This window comes from Hylobates moloch, unplaced genomic scaffold (assembly GCF_009828535.3).
Source record: "Hylobates moloch isolate HMO894 unplaced genomic scaffold, HMol_V3 SCAFFOLD_3, whole genome shotgun sequence".
NCBI lineage: Eukaryota > Metazoa > Chordata > Mammalia > Primates > Hylobatidae > Hylobates > Hylobates moloch.
This window is the reverse complement of record NW_026652278.1, coordinates 139,571,031-139,593,727: the sequence shown is the minus strand read 5'-3', so window position 1 is coordinate 139,593,727 and position 22,697 is coordinate 139,571,031. Positions and strand designations below refer to the sequence as shown.

The following is a 22,697-nucleotide window of genomic DNA, read 5'->3' as shown; positions in this document are numbered from 1 at the left end:
TAAAGGTGGATTCTGTTGTTTGCAACTAAAAACCTTAACAAAGACCAGATTGACTAGAGCAAAATGTGCATCTGAATCAGTATTTGTCTAGGAAGAAAAAAAGAAACAAAAAGTATATTAGTAAAAATACTAAGTCCAGAACAAGTTCTGGAAAATTAGGGAGAAAGCAAGTGGCCAAAGGATAGAAAGAGTGCATGATACATTTAATATGATGGCATAACATGCAAACAGCATTAATGCTGGATGTTTGACAGAGGCGTGCAGCTCTGTCAGCTGCACTCTTCCTCTTCCTCTATACTCTGTACTCTGGGAGGCTGAACTCTGTCCTCTACATCACTGGGCTCACCTGCTTTCTGCATTTCAGCTGAGTTCTGCCAATGCAGAGCACTATAAGGCAAGAGTATGAGATCAGAGTCCATTCTTTTGACTTCCTCCCTGCAAGGTTTCGCAGACTGATGTTTGTCCTGACCAAAGGTCCCAGCTCCTGCCAGGCGGGCTCCTCTCACCACATTCTTTCTTTAAGTACCTTTTCTTACTCTTGAGACATAGGGATGGTGATGAAATTCCAAAGCCACTAGTTCTGGAGTCTAACCTTTTCCTTTGGTGTTTCCGTACTATACCACACCTTTGCAAATAGTATGTTTATAAACACTTCTCCATTTACCCAGTTGAGTGTGTCATCACTTTCCTGTTGGGACCCCAACTACTAAACTATTATAGATTATTTGGAAGTACATGTCTTATAAAACTATAAAAACCTGCAGGGAAAAGATGAACACAACATTGAGAAAAGTGCTTAACCCTAGGGGATAGAAAGAGGAGGCAAGTAATTAGATTAGAGAATGGTAAACAAGAGACACAGCAGGCAGTAACTATCTATGTAATATATATCATATAAACATTTCTTCTTACATTGGGTCATAGAAACATAAATATTTTCTACACCATTCTTCATGATTTTTATGTTACAGTCTACAGCTTTACATTTTTTTTCACTCTCTTAAGGCTATCTTTTAGTGAATAAAAGTCCTAAATTTAATGTAGTCCAATTTATCAATCTATATGCTTATGATTAGAGCTTTTTATGTCCTATTTAAGAAATCTTTGCCCGTTTAAGAATATCTTAGTCATTAAAATATTCTGCATGTTATTTTCTAGATGTTTATCAGGTCACCTTTCTCATTTAGGCCCATAATCTATTTTGCATTTATTTTTTGTATGGTGATATTATTTGTATGCTTAACATACTGTGAGATTCTTGTGACTAATACTGTATTAGGATTTTGCCTTTATGTTCATGAGTAAGATTAGCCTGTTGATCCTTTTTTTAAATAAGGAGCTGGTAATTGGCTATTAGTAATATTTCCTCCTTAAATATTTAGAGCATTCACTGGACCTAGATGTTTATTTCCAATGAGGTTTTAAATGAGAGATTCAATTTCTTAAATATAACTATTCTATTCAGACTTTATTTTCTTGCACCAGTTTTCATAAATTGTGGTTATTTCATCTGAATTTTCAAATTTATTGTCATAAAATTTTATCTGCAGTATCCACACAGATGCAAAAGAACATTTTTATCTTCTGAAGCAGAACACTTGGCATCTCTGTGACAGATAACTTCACTATCACTCAGAACCACCCCAAGATTAAATATCAGCCTTATATTTGTATAACTTAAGAAAGCAAAGATCTGTTCCAAAGTGAATGTCTGTCTCCACTAGAAGCTAAAAGCTCCTAGTAACTTTACAATAAAACTCACTCATGGGAAACACAACTTACACTTCACCTAGCACTAATTACACAAGTGATAAACATACAGGCAGCAACTGGGATACTCTAGAGTGCAACTCTGACATCAAATCAGAGCAAGAGATTTAGATTTTCAGTTACCAGGTTGGAAATAGTAGATAAAGCCATAAGAAAAAGCTCATATTTCAGAAAAACATGGAGAGTGAAAAGCACCAAGTTAAAGAGGGAGGAAAGTGGAAATAACTAGCAACAAAAATAAAATAGGAAAGGCGAAAAGTAGGGGGTAGAACTAGAATGATGGCATCAGTCATGTCAAAGGGGAGTTTGAAGAGGGAAGAGTTGGTCAGCCATGTCCAATTTGAATAGCGGTTTTGGAGAATGAGTACTGATTAAGACCATTGGCTTTAACATTTAAGACAGAAGTTTCAGTAAAGTAGGAGATGTTAATGAGGAAGTAAGTAGTTAGAAAATGTGGGTAATGGGCTGTTTCTACTGATCTCAAAGGAATGCCTGTGCTGAATAGCTGTGGTACCAAGTAGTCAAGAGATGTTGAAATGTCTCTGTGTGAAAAAAGGGAAAGTTTTAAACTGTAGCCTTACCAATCAAGATGTGAAAAGGATAAACAATTTAAGCAGTTTCAGGTGAGCCAGGCCTAACACCCAAAGGTCACAGACATTACAATCTGAACAACAACCCCGTCTTCCTTCAACCTGACATTTAAAGTCCCACAAGGCTTTACATTTTTTAAAAAAGCACTGCTTTTCTTCTGGCTCTTTGTATCACTTAAAGTGTTTACCAATCTCTATAATAAAAGAAAAATACAATTCTAAGAGGAGTCATTATACTCTATCATTTTAGCTATGTTTACATGAAACAAAGAAGTAATGTGTACCCTGGGAAACCGAGCACAGTGAACTCCTATTACCCTCACTCTGTCATTATGTGATTTCTGGGAACCTCAAAGATAAAGGACCATCCTAATTCCAGAATCTCAGGTAGCACTTTGATAAGTTTAAAACCGTTCTGACAGTGAAACTATTGCCCAATCCTGCACCAAAAAGAGATTTTTAAAAGAAGACTCTTTCTTCCAGGAAAAAGTTCTATGTCTTGGACACTTGCAGTATCTTAAAAGCAAGCCTTTTTTTGTTTTGGTATAAGGAAGGAGATTGGCACAAAAAACTAGATCAAGCTATCTCTTCAATGAAGATATTTCTCAGGTTACTACAGAGTAACCTTAGTGCTTCAAAGGAATAATCAAACTATTTCAATATAAAGAGTCTAATTATTTATTTTAAAAATTGTTGTTGACAACACATTAATTTCAGAAAACAAATGACTTTTAACCAGTCCAGTGTCTCAGGATACATTTTAGCTTCCCCTTACATTCCTTCTCTAGCAAAGAATCTTGCCTTTGTCCTCTGCAGCAGAGATGAGCAGGTCTTCCCAGAGTTCATGCTGTTGGGGAAGGGGTGGCAGAGGGAATAGGTGAGGTGAATCCTCACGACTCTTCCCCTGCACAGATTTAGTAATTCTAGGCAACCCCATTCCATCTTAGCTGGAATAGTGGAAAGTTTTCAATTGTAAAAACTTTTTTTCATACCTTAGTCTTGCTAAAAATACTTTCCTATAACTGAATGAAAGCATAAAATGAAATTATGAGTAGGAGAGGTTTTCCTAATGCAGTCATGTATCAGTTAAAGATAAGGATACATTCTTCATCCTCATGAAAAACATCAGAGCATACTTACACAAACCTAGATGGCATAGCCTACTACACACCTAGGCTAGATGGGATAGCCTATTGCTTCTAGTCTACAAACCTGTACAGCATGTGACTGTACTGAACACTGTAGGCAACTGTAACACAGTTGTAAGGATTTGTGTATCAAAACAGAAAAGGTATAGTAAAAATACAGTATGAAGCTCAGGTGCAGTGATTCATGCCTCTAATCCCAGCATTTCAGGAGGCCAAGGTGGGCAGACTGCTTGAGCCCACGAGTTTAAGACCAGCTTGAGCAACATGGAGAAACCCCATCTCTACAAAATAGTACAAAATTTAGCCAGGTGTGGTGGCACATGCCTGCGGTCCCGGCTACTTGGGGGACTGCAGTGGGGGGATTGTTTGAACCCAGGAGGCCAAGGCTGCAGTGGGCCCGGATTGTGCCACTGCACTCCAGCCTGGGTGACAGAGTGAGATCTCGTCTCAAAAGAAAAGGAGGGGGTGGGAAGAGTCAGCCACATCTCTGGGGTTCAGTAGACTCAGCCATTCCAGCCTGCCAACTATGAAGAATACAAATCATCTGAAGACGGAAGGGTCTCCCACAACACACCACAGCTGCCTTGCCAGATCATGGCCAGGCAGCTTCTTTAAGAAGGACCTCGATCCATTTCTCCTCACTGGGTGGGACCTCCATGAAGGAGCTTTAGCCACTCTAGCCAGGGTTCTATGGATAGAGCTCTGATGTCTTCCTGGGACAGAGCTCCTGGCATGGAGGGGAGTAGGGGGTGGGAGTTGCCATCTCTGCAGTTCAGTTGACTCAGCCTCCCTAGCCTGCTGGCTTGGAGAATACAGTCTGGATGAGGAAGGGTCCCACTTCCACCCTAATGCGACACACCTGCTATACCAAAGGGCAGCCAGACTGTTTTTTTAAAAGGGTCCCTAATCTCATTCTTCCTAACTGGGGGATACCTCCCAAAAGGGGTCTCCAGCCACCTCCTACAGGTGTGTTCAGGCTAGCAACAGGTCAGTACCCCCCTGGGATGGAGCTTCCAGTGGAAGGAGCTGGCTGCCATCTTTGCTGTTTCATGGCTTTCACTGGTGATACCTCCAGGTATGGAAAAACCAAGGCCACCAAAGCAGACCCCCAGCAAACATCAGCAGCCCTATGGTAGAGTGGCCTATTAAAAGAAAAACAAACAAACAGAAAACAACATCAATACCACATACTAACCTCATTCAAAGGGCAGCAACCTCAAAGACCGAAGGTAGATAAGCCCACCAAAATGAGCAAGAATCAATGCAAAAATGATGAAAACTCAAAAAGCCAGAGTGCCTCTTCTCCTCCAAAGGACTACAACACCTCTCCAGTAAGGGCACAGATCTGGGCTAAGGCTGAGATGGCTGAATTGACAGGAGTAGGCTTCAGAAGTTGGGTAATATCGAACTTCGCTGAGCTAAAGGAGCATGTTGTAACCCAATGCAAAGAAGCTAAGAATCATGATAAAACAATACAGGAGCTGACATACAGACTAGCCAGTTTAGAGAGGAACATAATCAACCTGATGGAGCTGAAAAACACAACATGAGAACTTCACAATGCAATCACAAGTATCAATAGCAGAATATACTAAGCGGAGGAATGAATCTCAGAGACTGAAGACTATCTTTCTGAAATAAGACAGGCAGACAAGAATAGAGAAAAAGAATTTAAAAGAATGAACAAAACCTCTGAGAAATATAAGATTATGTAAAGAGACTGAACCTATGACTGATTGGGGTACCTGAAAGAGACAGGGAGAATGGAAACAAGTTGGAAAATATACTTTGGGATATCATGCAGGAGAACTTCTCCAACCTAGCAAGACAGGCAAACATTCAGATTCAGGAAATGCAGAGAACCCCAGTAAGATACTCCATGAGAAGATCAGCCTCAAGACACATAATCATCAGATTCTCCAAGGCTGAAATGAAAGAAAAAATCTTAAGGGTACATAGAAAGAAAGGCCAGGTCACCTACAAAGGGAAACCCATCAGACTAACAGCAGACCTCTCAGTGGAAACGCTGCAAGCCAGAAGAGATTAGGAGCCCATATTCAACATTCTTAAAGGCAATAATTTTGAACCCAGAATTTCATATCTGGCCAAACTAAGCTTCATAAATGAAGGAGGAATAAGATCCTTTTTAAACAAGAAAATGCTTAGGGAAGTCATTACCACTAGGCCTGTCTTGCAAGAACTCCTGAATGAAGCATTAAATATGGAAAGGAAAACCCATTGCCAGCCACTACAGAAACACACTGAAGTACACAAACCAGTGACACTGTGAAGCAACCACATAAACAAGTCTGCAAAATAACCAGCTAGCATCATGATGACAGGGCCAACTTCACACATAACAACACAAACCTTAAATGTAAATGGGCTAAATGCTCTAACTAAAAGACACAGCATGGCAAGCTGGATGAAGAAATGAGACCCATTGGTATGCTGTCTTCAAGAGACCTATCTCGTGCAAAGACACACATATGCTCAAAATAAAGGGATGGAGGAAAATTTACCAAGCAAATGGAAAGCAAAAAAAAAAGCAGGGGTCACAATCCTAATTTCTGACAAAACAGACTTTAAATCAACAAAGACCAAAAAAGACAAAGAAGGGCATTATGTAATGGTAAAGGATTCAATTCCATAAGAAGAGCTAACTATCCTAAATATATATGCACCAAATAAATAATGAAATACTTTACATTAGAGTAAATTTATTTCACCAAATAAATAATGAAAGTATTTCATATTGGGTAAATAATGAAAGTATTTCATATTGGGTAAATAATGAAATTAAGGCAGAAATCAAGAAGTTCTTTGAAACTAATGAGAACAAAGAGACAGGAGCATCCAGATTCATAAAGCAAGCTCTTAGAGACCTATAAAGAGACAGAATCCCACACAATAATAGTGGGAGGTTTTAACACCCCACTGACAATTTAGACAGATCACTGAGGCAGAAAATTAACAAAGATATTCAGGACCTGAACTCAGCTCTGGATCAAGTGGACCTGATAGGTATCTACAGAACTCTCCACCTCAAAACAACAGAATATACATTCTTCTCATCACCACATGGCACTTACTCTAAAATTGATCACATAATTAGAAGTAAAACACTCAGCAAATACAAAAGAACTGAAATCATAACAAGCAGTTTCTCAGACCATAGTGCAATCAAATTAGACCTCAAGATTAAGTAATTTGCTCAAAACCACACAATTACATGGAAATTGAACAACCTGCTCCTGAATGACTTTTGGGTAAATAATGAAATTAAGGCAGAAATCAAGAAGTTCTTTGAAACTAATGAGAACAAAGAGACAACTTACCAGAATCCCTATGAAACAGCTAAAGCGGTGTTAAGAAGGCAATGTATAGCACCAAATGCCCACGTCAAAAAGCTAGAAAGATCTCAAGTTAACAAGCTAACATCTTAACTAAAAGAACTAGAGAACCAAGAGCAAATAAACCTCAAAACTAGAAGAAGACAAGAAATAACGAAGATCAGAGCTGAACTGAAGGAGATAGAGAAGTTAAAAAGTCTTCAAAAAAATCAACAAATCCAGGAGCTGGTTTTTTGAAAAAATTAACAAAATAGATAGACTGCTAGCTTGACTAACAAAGAAGAAAGAGAGAAGAGTCAAATAAACACAATCAAAAATGATAAGGGAGATATCACCACTGACCCCACAGAAATACAAACAACCATCAGAGAATACTATAAATGCCTCTATGCACATAAACTAGAAAATCTAGAAGAAATGGTAAATTCCTGGACACATACAACCTCCCAAGACTGAACCAGGAAGAAATTGAATCCCTGAATAGACCAATAATGAGCTCTAAAATTGAGGCAGTATTAAACAGCCTACCAACCAAAAAAAAAGCCCAGGACCACATGGACTCACAGCTGAATTCTACCAGAGGTACAAAGAAAAGTTGGTACAATTTCCACAGAACCTATTCTAAAAACTTGAAAAGGAGGGACTCCTCCCTAACTCATTCTATGAGGACAGAATCATCCTGATATCAAAACTTGGCAGAGATACAACAAAAAAGAAAACTTCAGGCCAATATCTTTGATTGATGATGAACATTAATGCAAAAATCCTCAATGAAAGTACTTTATTGCCAGTAGGCAAACCAAATCCAGCAGCACATCAAAAAGCTTATCCACCACGATCAAGTTAGCTTCATCCCTGAGATGCAAGGTTGGTTCAGCATATGCAAAACAATAAATGTGATTCATCACATAAACAGAACTAAAGGCAAAAACCACATGATTATCTCAATAGATGCACAAAAGGCCTTCGATAAAATTCAACATCACTTCATGTTAAAAACTCAATGAACTGGATATTGAAGGAACATACCTCAAAATAATAAGAGCCATATATGGCAAACCCACAGCCAATACTGTACCGAATGGGAAAAAGCAGGAAGCATATCCCTTGAAAACCAGCACAAGACAAGGATGCCCTCTCTCACCACTCCTCTTCAACATAGTACTGGAAGTTCTGGCCAGGGCAGTCAGCCAAGAGAAAGAAACAAAGCATATTCAAATAGGAAGAGAGGAAGTCAGACTATCTTTGTTTGCAGATGACATGATCCTATATCTAGAAAACCCCATTGTCTCAGCTCAAAAGCTTCTTAAGCTAATAAGCAACTTCAGCAAATTCTCAGGATACAAAATCAGTGTGCAAAAATTGTTAGCATTCCTATCCACCAACAACAGGCATGCAGAGAGCCAAATCATGAACAAACTCCCATTCACAATTGCTACAAACGAATAAAATACCTAGGAATACAGTTAACAAGGTAAGTGAAGGACCTCTTCAAGGAGAACTACAAACTGCTGCTCAAAGAAATCAGAGAGGACACAAACAAATGGAGAAACATCCCATGCTCATAGACAGGAAGAATCAATATCATGAAAATGGTCATACTGCCCAAAGTAATTTATAGATTCAATGCTATTCCCATTAAATTACCATTGACATTCTTCAAAGAATTAGAAAAATGTATGTTAAGATTTATATGGAACCAAATAGAAGCCCCAATAGCTAAGACAATCTTAAGCAAAAAGCTGGAGGCATCATGCTACCTGACTTCAAACTATACCACAAGGCTGCAGTAACCAAAAACAGACACATAGACCAATGGAAGAGAATAGAGAACTCAGAAATAAGACCACATGCCGACAACCATCTGATCTTTGACAAACCTGACAAAAACAAGCAATGGGGAAAGGACTCCCCATTTAATAAATGGTGCTGGGAGAGCTGGCTCACCATATGCAAAAATTGAAGCTGGACCCCTTCTTTATGCTTTATACAAAAATTAACGCAGATGGATTAAAGACTTAAATGTAAAACTCAAAACTATAAAAACTCTATTAGAAAATCTAGGCAATGCCATTCAGGACATAAGCATTAGCAAGATCTCATGATGAAAATGCAAAAAACAGTTGCAACAAAAGCAAAAATTGACAGATCAACTCTAATCAAACTAAAGAGCTTCTGCACAGCAAATGAAACTTATCACTAGAGTGAACAGACAACCTAAAGAATGGGAGAAAATTTTTGCAGTCTATCCATCTGACAAAGGTCTAATATCCAGAATCTACAAGGAACTTAAACAAGAAAAAAACAAACAACCCCATTAAAATGTGGGCAAAGGACATGAACAGACACTTCTTAAAAGAAGATATACATGCAGCCAACAAACATGAAAAAAAGCTCAACATCACTGATCATTAGAGAAATGCAAATCAAAACCACACTAAGATACCATCTCACGTCAGTCAGAATGGCTACTATTAAAAAGTCAAAAAACAACAGATGCTTGTGAGGCTGTGGAGAAAAAGGAATGCTTTCACACTGCTGGTGGGAGTGTGAATTAGTTCAACCATTGTGGAAAACAGTGTGATTTCTCAAAGACCTAGAGGCAGAAATACCATTTAACCCAGCAATCCCATTACTGCGTATATACCCAAAGGATTATAAATCATTCTATTACAAAGATACATAATATTTTCATTGCATAAATATGTTCATTGCAGCACTATTCACAATAGCAAAGACATGGAATCAACCTAAAGGCCTGTCAATGATTGACTGGATAAAGAAAATGTGATACATATACACCATGGAATACTATGCAGCCATAAAAAGGAATGAGAGTGTGTCCTTTCCAGGGACATTCATGGACTGGAAGTCATTATCCTCAGCCAACTAACACAGGAACAGAAAACCGAACACCGCATGTTCTCACTTAGAAGTGGGAGCTAAATGATGAAAACACATAGACACATGTGGGCGAACAACACACAGTGGGACCTTTCAGAGGAGGGGTTGTGGGAGGAAGAGCATATGGAAGAACAGCTAATGGATGCTGGGCTTAATACCTAGGTGATAGGATGATCTGTGCAGCAAACCACCATGGCACACATTTACTTATGTAACAAACCTGCACATCCTGCACATGTACCCCAAACTTAAAAGTTGAAGGACAAAAAAACCTACAAATATATTTCTTAAAAAAAGAGAAAGCAAAAAATACAGGATGAAAAATTTTTAAATGGTATGCCTGTATAGGTCACTTATTATGAATGGAGCTTGCATGACTGGAAGTTGCCCTGGGTGAGTCAGCGAGTGAATGTGAAGGCCTAAGACATTACTCTACACCACTGTGGACTTTATAAACCCTGTACACTTAGGCTACAGTAAAATTATTTTTTAATGTTCTTTCTTCAACAATAAAATTAACTTTAGCTTACTGCAACTCTTTTACTTTATAAACTAATTTTTTTTAACTTTTAACTCTCATAATAACACTGGCTTAAAACACAAACACATTGGGCCAGGCACAGTGGCTCATGCTTGTAATCCCAGCACTTTGGGAGGCCAAGGTGGGCAGATCACGAGGTCAGGAGTTCAAGACCAGCCTGACCAACATGGTGAAACCCCATCTCTACTAAAATACAAAAAATTAGCTGGGCATGGTGGCAGGCACCTGTAATTCCAACTACTCGGGAGGCTGAGGCAGGAGAATCGACTGAACCCGGGAGGTGGAGGTCGCAGTCAGCCAAGACCGCACCACTGCACTCCAGCCTGGGCAACAGCGTGAAATTCCATCTCAAACAACAACAACAACAACAAACACAAACACATTGTACAGCTATACGAAAATATTTTCTTTCTTTACATCCTTATTCTATAGACTTTTTTGTATTAACTTTTCATTTCACTTTTTAAACTTTTTGTTAAAAAACTAAGATACAAACACACACAAGTCTAGCCTGTACAGGGTCAGGATCATGAATATCACTGTCTTCCACCTGCACAACTTGTCCCACTGTAAGGTCTATGGGGGCAATAGCATGCATGGAGCTGTCATCTCCTATGATAACAATGCCTTCTTCTGGAATGTCTCCTGAAGGGTCTCCCTGAGGCTGTCTTACAGTTAACTTTTCTTATATATAAGTAGAATGAGCATACTCTAAAATAACAATAAAAAGCATGGTAAATACATAAACCAGTACTGTGGTTGTTTATTATTATCAAGAATTATCTACTGTACATAATTGTATGTGCTAGACTTTTATATGACTGACAGCATGGTAGGTTTGTTTATACCAGTATCGCTACACACATGAGTAAGGTGTTGCATGATGACATTATGACAGCTATGACATCAGTAGGCAATAGAAATTTACCACTCCATTGTAATCTTATGGGACCACTGTCATATATGCCATCCATAGTTGACTGAAATGTTGTTATGTGGCACATAACTGTATTTTTTTTGGCATTTTCTGAACAACACAAATCAACAGTCTGGGGCCATATGAGTTACACTGTCTATGTTGTAACACTGTAGAGTTGGAAGGGACTCTAAAAATATTCTGGTTCAAATCCCTCATCTGATGAGAAAAAGCCCAGAGATGTGTAATTACTTATACAAGGTCACACAGTTAATGGAGGATTAAGTACTAAAACTCTAGTTATTATGTTCTACCATGCCAAACTTTTCTTGAAACAATACACAACTAATTTATTTTCCCTTCGTTCTTCCTTTACTTTCTTCCTTTTTCTTTTCTTTTTTTCTTTCATTTTTTCTCTTTTCTTTCCAAATTTCCTTCCTTCTTTCCTTCTTTCTGTTTTCTCTCTCTCTCTGCCTCTCTCTTTCTCTCTCTTTCTTTCTTTATCTTTTTTCTGTGCCAACTTTACTGGGTTAAGGGATAACTAGATAGCTGGTAAAACATTGTTTGTGTGTGTATCTGTGAGGATGTTACCAGAATAGGTGAGACTTTGAGTCAGTAGACCAAGTGAGGAAGATTGCCCTCACCAATACGGGTGAGCATTATCCAGTCTTTTGAGAGCCAGATAGAAGCAGAAGGTAGAGAAATGGCAAATTCACTCTCTCTTCTGGAGCTGGGATGTCCATTTTCTCCTGCCCTCCGACATGAGAACTCCAAGTTCTTTAGCCTTCAGACTCCGAGTCTTACACCATTGGCTCACCTGGTTCTCAGACCTTCAGACTCAGACTGAATTATACCACCAGCTTTCCAGGTTCTCCAGCTTGCAGACAGTCAATTATGGGACCTCTGGCCTCCATAATCCCATGAGCCAATTTCTATAATAAACCCCCTCTTATGTATCTCTCTATATATCCTATTGGTTCTGTTTCTCTGGAAAACTAATATTTTTCTTTCTTTTTTTTTAAATGGAATAAAATTTGAAACCAAAGATTAAAAATATTGCATACTTTAACCTACTACACTGTCTACCCCTCCAGGCACCATTAAGAAACCTTCAATAGTTTCTTTGAACTGAAACTTGTCATACAGGTTCTCAGCCTGGAAACAACCTCATTATTTATGGAGTGGCTTTAAAAAAAAATTTGAAAATAATTCCTTATGCATTTTACTTCTCTTTGCATAACTAACTGTATCTCCATACTATCCATTTTAACACTGGTTTCTTATAAAGTCATTTAAAATGCATCCATTGAAACAGTGAATAAAATTTTATCATGCAGGTCAACAAAATTTGGCATGGGTTTCATGCATCCAGATTTATTTTAGCATGTTAGATATCATTTTAACTTGGCCTTTACCCTAATAGAGTTTTAAAGTTAAAAAAACATAAACTTGAACACTAATCTACTTTTACGAGTCACTGTAATCCAAATAATTAAGTGGCATGCATACTGAGGTCACTTAGTTTATCAACAATAGAAACAACACTAGAACTCAAGTCTACCGAATGGAAATCCAGTTCAATTACTTATTCCACCACATCATATTGACCCTCCCTCCAAAAGAAAGTTTACAGATCAACACAGAGCTGTTTGCATCTTTCCAGTCCTAATGTTCCTAAAATAAACTTTTATCTGTAAGTTTTGCTTCAATGATTATTCTTATTTGGGGATGGGAAGGGCAGAGGATATTTTGATTCTGTCTTCCTTTCTTGGGTTCCACCTTTCTTTCATTGCTGGCCCCTCACTACAGTTGCCCTACTGAAATGGTGAACAAACTTCCAGGTTCTTGTCTTACATCACCAAGAGGGAGGGCGGGGGGAAGCAGTTCCTTGCCTCTGTGAAGCAGGTTTCCTTCCTGGCTGGCACAAGCCATCAATTCTTAGGAAAATAGCTGCATCAAGAAGTCAGCTATGCAGTTCCTTAAGGATTTGGGCATGCTAGAAGGTGGCAGAATGAGGCTGAGTTTTCATGTTTCAACCTTTATAGAGTCTGTATAACTTTACTCTCAGAGAAAAGTTTTCACCTACAATATCTCCTCTTAGTCAATGCTGAAGCCCATCAAAATACCAGGAACCAAGCGCCTCCAGGTCTCTACACAAAGACCCAGGACCTGGCCAATGCCCCCAACGTCCCTGACATTCTCGAGATCGAGTTCAAAAAAGGGGTCCCCGTGAAGAAGACCAATGTTAAGGATGGCACCACCCACCAGACCTCCTTGGAGCTCTTCATGTACCTGAGTCAAGTCGCCGGCAAGCACGGTGTGGGCCGTACTGACGTCGTGGAGAACCGCTTCATTAGAATGAAGTCTCGAGGTATCTACGAGACCCCAGCAAGCACCATCCTTTACCGCACCTATTTAGATATCGAGGCCTTCACCATGGACTGGGAAGTGCGCAAAATCAAACAAGGCCTGAGCTTGAAATTTGCTGAGCTGATGTATACTGCTTTCTGGCACAGCCCTGAGTGTGAATTTGTCCACCACTGCATCGCCAAGTCCGAGGAGCGAGTGGAAGGGAAAGTGCAGGTGTCTGTCCTCAAGGGCCAGGTGTACATCCTTAGCTGGGAGTCTCCACTGTCTCTCTACAACAAGGAGCTGGTGAGCATGAACATGCAGGGTGATTATGAGCCAATTGATTCCACCGGGTTCATCAACATCAATTCCCTCAGGCTGAAGGAATATCATCTCCAGAGAAAGGTCACTGCCAAATAGACCCCTGTACAATGAGGAGCTGGGACCTCCTTATATTTGCAGATCCCCCAAGTACAGGGGCTAATTGTGATAATTTGTAAGTGTGACTTGCTCTCCCCAGCTGGCAGTGTAGTGGGGCTGCCAGGCCCCAGCTTTGTTCCCTGGTTGCCCTGAAGCCTGCAAATGTCATCATCAAAGGTAAGGATGGAGGGCAGCTGTGGTGGGGAGCTATTAAATGGCAATTAAAAGATGAAAATATATATATATATATTATATATATATATATATATAATTCTACCTCTATAATCTCTTTACTTCAATATTTCCAAAGTGTCTTCATCTTACTTGATAAGTACATACAGCATAAAATCTTTCATCACTGTTAAGCACTCCTTGACACTATCAGTCTCTTTGATTACCAAACCAGCTTCCTCTCCTAGGCCTTCTCCCAACCCTTTGACTAATCTTTAGCCTTTCTTTGCAGTCTTCTCCTCCTCTATCAATCCCTTAAATATGGTACCCTGCTCTTTTCTCAATATCCAAGCTCCTCTGGCCAATGCATCTATTAAGTTGGCACCTAACTGATCCCTCACAAAATTACACTTTAGCCCAGATCTCTCTCATATCCTAGCAGATAAATATCTAGAGCTGTGCTGTTTAATACAAAAGCCACTAGACACATACGGCTATTCGTTAAATTTAAGTTAATTAATACTTAATATAACTTAAAACTTAATTTGAAGTTCTCACTAGCCACATGTGGCTACTGGTTACCATACTGGACAGAACAAACATAAAACATTTCCATCAATGCCAAAAGTTCTACTGGATAGTGCTGCTCTAGAACCTTCTACAAATGGCATCAACTCATTTCTACCTTAAAATGCCTCAAACTTATCTTATATGAATGTCCAAACCTGCTCTTCCATATTCATCTTCTTTCTTGTCTCTAGTCTAACTCTATTGCTACTGCCTTATTTCCCATAAACTGTGCAACAGTATCCTAACTGATCTTCCTTCCTATAGTCCTGCAGCCCCCCAAATGCACTTTTCAGGATGCAGCCAAGATCTCTTTCCAGAATGTAAGTCTGGCTGTGTTAATCCCCTGGTAATAACTCTTCAGTGGTTTCCCAGTGGCTAAATAAGGTAACCACTTAATTTATCATCTGAATCCAGGCAATTTTGATAATTTGGTGTTATTAACAATTATACAGCCATAATAGGACTAAAGTGGGACTCTCAGAGGTAAACAAGTCTGTATGGTCACCCTGCGTAGAGACTAAATTTCTTGGCATAGCTCATGTCCTCTTATATGATCGAGCCCCATATGCGTCTTCAGCACTATAGACTTGCTTGCCATTCACTGAATGTGCTGTCCTCTTTCACACTTCTGTGAATTTGCTTGTTCGAATCCCAATGCCTGGATCAGCCGCACTCTCCTTGTCATGCCTGCAAAAATACAGAATTCTTGAAGATGTATATGGCTGGGCGCAGTGGCTCACATCTGTAATCCCAGCACTTTGGAGGGCTGAGACAGGCAGATCACGAGGTCAAGAGATCAAGACCATCCTGGCCAACATGGTGAAACCCTGTCTGTACTAAAAATACAAAAAATTAGCTGGGTGTGGTGGTGCGTGCCTATAGTCCCAGCTACTCGGCAAGCTGAGGCAGGAGAATCACCTGAACCCAGAAGGCGGAGGTTGCAGTGAGCTGAGATTGCGCCACTGCACTCCAGCCTGGGTGAAAAAAAAAAAAAAAAGATGTATATATAAGTGCTACATATATACTGCTTTATTTTAAAATATGTATTTCCTATATGTAAAATAATATATAATTCTCAGATAAATTTGGAAAATTTAGAAAGTTTTAAAGAGAGCAAAATCATCCACCTTTCTACCACTCTGAGACAACTACAGTTAACAATTCATTGTGTATTTTTTCTTTACTTATGTGTACCTTTGTATGTTTTCTTTCCAAAATTCAGTTTTTTTCTATTTTGCAATAAGCTTTTATCATGTGATATATTATTAACATTTTGTGTCATTAAATAGCCTCTGCCATTAAAACTCATAATTACTGGATATTAATTCACTGTATGAAGATGTAACAGTTTAATCTTGTGTTTGATATTTAGATTGCTTGAAATTTATAAAATTTATAAGAAATTAAATGTTTTCTCATAACAAAAGCAATTCATATTTATTGTAGACTTTTGGAAGAAAAATCCGCAAAGAAGAGACATCACCTTCTGAAAGATTACTTTTATAATGTTTGAAAAATAAATCTGTATGAAAATATATTTTTGAAATTGTTTTAAGTCATTCAAAAATATTCTATTTCTAGAAATGTGGAAAGGCAAATTTCAAGAATGCAAGTATTGCATAAAGGTACATTTTTATAGCTAAGAATTTTTTTAAATATTTAATACTGCCACTAAGCTAAATTCTTCTAAATGTATAAGGTTAAATACGTTTGTAAGAAATACTTCTTAAGATATTCGGCAGCATTCCAGAAACTCTACCCATGAACATTAAGATGGAATGCAACCTTTCTGAAAATTTCCACTGCATTTTAATCATGGATGAAACAGAGAGGTTCATCTTTCAAATGTTATGCAAAACTTCTAACCAGGAAATTTTTGAAAATATAAATTATTTATAAGAAAGATGTAAGACTTAACCAAGTGTAATTGAACCTGAATTTGTGGTTCTAGGAAACATAAATATAATTAATATATCACAGATAGAGTCACCATTTTCCTTTTCAGCAAGTGAAAGGTAGACCTGTGAATATATGAATACCAGAATATGTGTGAAAACACTACCATAATTTTATTACTTGCTGCTATTCTCTTCATTTTAAAATGACTTCATTCAATCTCAATTAAACTTTTAATATGCCACATCTTGGCAGGAAAATGTCGCATATTTATTCCAGTGGTCTCTACACACTTACCTATGACAGAAATGTTTTTGCTACCTCCTTTCAAAAAAAGAGACATGAAAATATTTGGAATGGAGACATGGTGACTGAGTAATACTAAAATAGTATTGGATTTTGGAGAAGGTAGTTCAGAACTATAAAAATATCAAGAATTCTTCTCTGCTGCAAGCCCTAAACATATACATAGTATATGACCTAGAAATTATGATTGAAAAAACACCACCTTCAGAGATTGGGCAGAATTTCAGCAAACACACCAGTATGTAAACATAGCACCAACCAGCTGCCATGGACAAACTAACAGGCACAGTAGCACTTGGCCATTCTGAACTGGGCCCTGAAAAACGGCATGTGATTTATCATTGTAGGTGGTGTTTGGGATTATCTGGGAACATCCGGTGTGAGAGTGTCGCCAGTAGGCAGTGCACATTTGTGCAGGCTGATTATGGAAATGTAAAAATACCATCAAACATACCTTGGTTTATTTTGCCAATGTAGGAAAAAAGGAAAGCTAAGATGAATGGCTCTAAACAAAACTGAACACAAAGTGTGCTGGTTATTTCAAGAGATAGAGCCTTGTGCTTACTAGTGAATCAAGTGTGGCATGAACTAACAGGCATGAAAATAGGTACTAATCCTAATGTCTTAAAGGGGTGAACCCAAATCAGTTCAGATTTAATCTGCCTCAGTGTTCGGTTTAATTGGTCATTTCCGATTGCCAATGTATTTGGTAGGAGAAGATTCAAACTACAGTTTGCTATAAGTCCATGCTGAGATTCTGTATGGCTTTCAGAGAACAGCAGAGGGAGAGGTAGGGATCAGTGATAGCAGAGCTGATACCAGTTGGCCAGACTACTGAGATAAACACACAGCTGTCCTGGCACCAGCGAACAGAGATCTTCTGCAGCTCACGCTTTTCACCCTGAAATGTGTAATTCCTCCCTCAACTAGGGCATAATGCTAACATTTTTTTAACCTCACTTGTAAATATTCTTCTATGCATAATTATCCACCCAAATGCATTTCTTGTTCCTGTAGCTGTATCTTATAGATAAAACAAATATTGTTATACATAAAATCATGTTTTCCTTTGGCTTCCAATAGGATTTTGTAGACGAGACCCTCAAGGAACTTAAACTAAGTCTATGACCACTGCAGGGAAGTAAAAGAAGCTTTCATATTTAATAATAAAACTTTACCAGTGGCTGCAAAATGGCCAAATAGGAACATCTCCTGTCTGCAGCTCCCAGCAAGATCAACAGAGAAGACAGGTGATTTCTGCATTTCCCACTGAGGTACCTGGCTCATCTCATTGGGACTGGTTAGACAGTGAGCGCAGCCCATGGAGGGTGAGCCTAAGCAGGGTGGGGTGTTGCATCACCGGGGAAAGGTAAGGAGTGGGGGAACTCCCTCCCCTAGCCAAGGGAAGCCACGAAGGACTGTGCCCTGAGGAACAGTGCATTCCAGCCAAGATACTATGCTTTTCTCATGGTCTTCTCAACCTGCAGACCAGGAGATACCCTCAGGTGCCTACGCCATCAGGGCCCTGGGTTTCAAGCACAAAACTGGGTGGCCATTTGGGGCAGACACTGAGCCAGCGGCATGAGTTTTTTTCCATACCCAGTGGTGCCTGGAACACCAGTGAGACAGAACCGTTCACTCCCCTGAAAAGGGGGCTGAAGCCAGGAAGCACGGTGGTCTAGCTCAGTGGATCCCATGCCCAGGGAGCCCAGCAAGCTAAGATCCACTGGCTTGAACTTCTCACTGCCAGCAAAGCAGTCTGAAGTCAATCTGGGATGCTTGGCTTGATGGGGGGAGGGGCGTCTGCCATTACTGAGGCTTGAGTAGGCTGTTTTCCCCTCACAGTGTAAACAAAGCTGCAGGGGAAGTTCAGACTAGGCAGAGCCCACCACAGCCCAGCAAAGCCACTAGCCAGACTGCCTCTCTAGATTCCTCCTCTCTGGGAAGGGCATCTCTGAAAGAAAGGCAGCAGCTGCAGTCTGGGGCTTATAGATAAAACTCCCATCTCCCAGGCACAGAGCACCTGGCAGAAGGGGCAGCTGTGGGCACAGCTTCAGTAGACTTAAACATTCCTGCCTGCCAGCACTGAAGACAGCAGCAGATCTCCCAGCACAGTGCTAAAGTTCTGCTAAGGGTCAGACTGCCTCCTCAAGTCACTCGCTGACCCCTGTGCCTCCTGACAAGGAGACACCTCCCAACAGGAGTCAACAGACACCTCATACAGGAGAGCTTCGGCTGGAATCTGGTAGGTGCCCCTCTCAGATGAAGCTTCCAGAGGAAGGAGCAGACAGCAATCTTTTCTGTTCTGCAGCCTTTGCTGGTGATACCCAAGCAAACACTGTCTGGAGTGGATGTCAAGCAAACTCCTCCACAACTGCCGCAGAAGGGCATGACTGTTAGAAGGAAAACCAACAAACAGAAAGGAACAGCATTGCATCAACAAAAAGGGCATCCACACACAAAAACCCCATCTGAAGGTCACCGGCATCGAAGACCAAAGGTAGATAAATCCATGAATATGAGGCTAAACCAGCTCAAAAAGGCTGATAATTCCAAAACCCAGAATGCCTCTTCTCCTACAAAGGATCACAATTCCTCCAGGGCAAGGGAAGAAAACTGGACAGAGAATTAGTTTGATGAACTGGCAGAAGTAGGCTTCAGAAGGTGGGTAATAACAAACTCCTGTGTGCTAAAGGAGCATGTTCTAACCCAATGCAAGGAAGATAAGAACCTTGAAAAAAGGTTAGACAAATTTCTAACTAGAATAACCAGTTTAGAGAAGAACATAAATGACCTCATGGAGCTGAAAAACACAGAATGAAAACTTCATGAGGCATACACAAGTATCAATAGCTGAACTGATCAAGCAGAAGAAAGGATATCAGAGATTGAAGATCAACTTAATGAAATAAAGCATGAAGACAAGATTAGAGAAAAAAGAATGAAAAGGAATGAACAAAGCCTCCAAGAAATATAGGACTATGTGAAAAGACCAAACCTACATTTGACTGGTGTGCCTGAGAGTGACGAGAAGAATGGAACCAAGTTGGAAAACATACTTCAGGATATTATCCAGGAGAACATCCCAACTTAGCAATACAGGCCAACATTCATGTTCACAAAATACAAAGAACACCACAAAGATACTCCTCGAGAAGGGCAACCCCAACACATAATCATCAAATTCACCAAGGTTGAAATGAAGGAAAAAATGTTAAGGGCAGCCAGAGAGAAAGGTCAGGTTACCCACAAAGGGACGCCCATCAGACTACCAGCAGATCTCTCTGCAGAAACCCTACAAGCCAGAAGAGAGTGGGGACCAATATTCGACATTCTTAAAGAAAAGAATTTTCAACCGAGAATTTCATATCCAGCCAAACTAAGCTCATAAGTGAAGGAGAAATAAAATCTTCTACAGAAAAGCAAATGCTGAGAGATTTTGTCACCACCAAGCCTGCCTTACCAGAGCTTCTGAAGGAAGCAATAAATATAGAAAGGAAACACCAGTACCAGCAACTGCAAAAACATACCAAATTGTAAAGACCATCAACGCCATGAAGAAACTGCATTAACTACCAGGCAAAATAACCAGCTAGCATCATGACAGGATCAAATTCACACAAAACAATATTAACCTTAAATGTAAACATGCTAAATGCCCCAATTAAAAGACACAGACTGGCAAATTGGATCAAGAGTCAAGACTCATCAGTGTGCTGTATTTAGGAGACCCATCTCACATGCAAAGACATACATAGGCTCAAAATAAACGGATGGAGGAAGCTTTACCAATAAAATGGAATGCAGAAAAAAAAAAAAAAAAGCAAGTGTTGCAATCCTAGTCTGATAAAACAGACTTTAAACCAACAAAGAAAAAAAGAGACAAAGAAGGGCATTACATAATGTTAAAGGGATCAATGCAACAAGAAGAGCTAACAATCCTAAATATATATGCACCAAATACAGGAGCACCCAGATTCATAAAGCAAGTTCTTAGAGACCTACAAAAAGACTTAGACTCCCACACAATAATAGTGGGAGACTTTACACCCCACTGTCAATATTAGACAGATCAACGAGACAGAAAATTAACAAGGATATTCAGGACTTGAACTCAGCTCTGGACCAAGCAGACTTAATAGACATCTACAGAACATTTCACCCCAAATCAACAGGGTATACGTTCTTGTCAACACCACATCACACTTATTCTAAAATTGACCACATAATTGGAAGTAAAACACTCCTCAATAAATGCAAAAGAACGGAAATCATAACAAGCAGTCTCTTAGACCACAGTGCAATCAAATTAGAACTCAGGATTAAGAAACTCACTCAAAACTGCACAACTACATGGAAACTGAACAACCTGCTTCTGAATGACCACTGGATAAACAATGAAATTAAGGCAGAAATAAGTAAGTTCTTTGAAACCATTGAGAAGAAATACACAATGTACCAGAATCTGTGGGACACAGCTAAAGCAGTGTTTAGAGGGAAATTTATAGCACTAAATGCCCACAGGAGAAAGCAGGAAAGATCTATAATCGACACCTTAATATCACAATGAAAAGAACTAAAGAAGCGAGAGTAAACAAATTCAAAAGCTACCAGAAGGCAAGAAATAACTACAATCAGAACAGAAGTGAAAGAGATAGAGACACAAAAAACCCTTCAAAAAATCAGTAAATCCAGGAGGTGGTTTTTTGAAAACATTAACAAAATAGATAGACCACCAGCCAGACTAATAAAGAAAAAAAGAAAGCAGAATCAAATAGACACAATAAAAATGATAAAGGGGATAGCACCACTGATCCCACAGAAATACAAACCACCATCAGAAAATACTATAAACACCTCTATGCAAATAAACTAGAAAATCTAAAAGAAATGGATAAATTCCTGGACACGTACACCCTCCCAAGTCTAAACCAGGAAGAAGTTGAATCCCTGAATAGACCAATAGCAAGTTCTGAAATTGAGGCAGTAATTCATAGCCTACCAACCAAAAAAATCACAGGAGCAGATGGATTCACAGCTGATTTCCACCAGAGGTACAAAGAGGAGTTGGTACAATTCCTTCTGAAACTATTCTAAACATTAGAAAAAGAGGGACTCCTCCCTAACTCATTTTATGAGGCCAGTATCATCTTGATACCAAAACCTGGCAGAGACACAACAAAAAAGAAAATTTCAGGATAATATCCCTCATGAACGTCAATGCAAAAATCCTCAATAAAATACTGGCAAACTGAATCCAGCAGCACATCAAAAAGCTTATCCACCACGATCAAGTCAGCTTCATCCCTGGGATGCAAGGCAGGTTCAACATATGCAAATGAATAAACACAATCCATCACATGAACAAACCAATGACAAAAACCACATGATTATCTCAATAGATGAAGAAAAGGCCTTCGATAAAATTCAACACCCTTTCATGCCAAAAACTCTCAATAAATTAGGTATTGGTGGAGTGTATCTCAAAATAATAAGAGCTATTTATGACAAACCCATAGCCAATATCATACTGAATGGGCAAAAGCTGGAAGTATTCCCTTTGAAAACTGGCACCAGACAAGGATGCCATCTCTCACAAGGATGCCTCTCTCAGGAAGAGAGGAAGTCAAATTGTGTCTATTTATAGATGACATGATTGTATATTTACAAAACCCCATCATCTCAGCTCAAAACTTCCTTAAGCTAATAAGCAACTTCAGCACATTCTCAAGATATAAAATCAATGTGTAAAAATCACTACCA

General features: G+C 39.2%; 1 protein-coding gene across 1 annotated transcript in view; it reads left to right on the top strand.

The window, feature by feature from the left end:
- LOC116481234 (argininosuccinate synthase-like) overlaps positions 1-13,991 on the top strand; it is a 51,145-nt gene extending 37,154 nt beyond the window's left edge. Inside the window, exon 5 of the mRNA XM_058437038.1 lies at positions 13,324-13,991. Within this exon, the coding sequence (XP_058293021.1) occupies positions 13,324-13,991 (668 nt within the window). The remainder of the gene's footprint in view (positions 1-13,323) is intronic.
- The last annotated feature ends 8,706 nt before the right edge of the window (positions 13,992-22,697 follow it).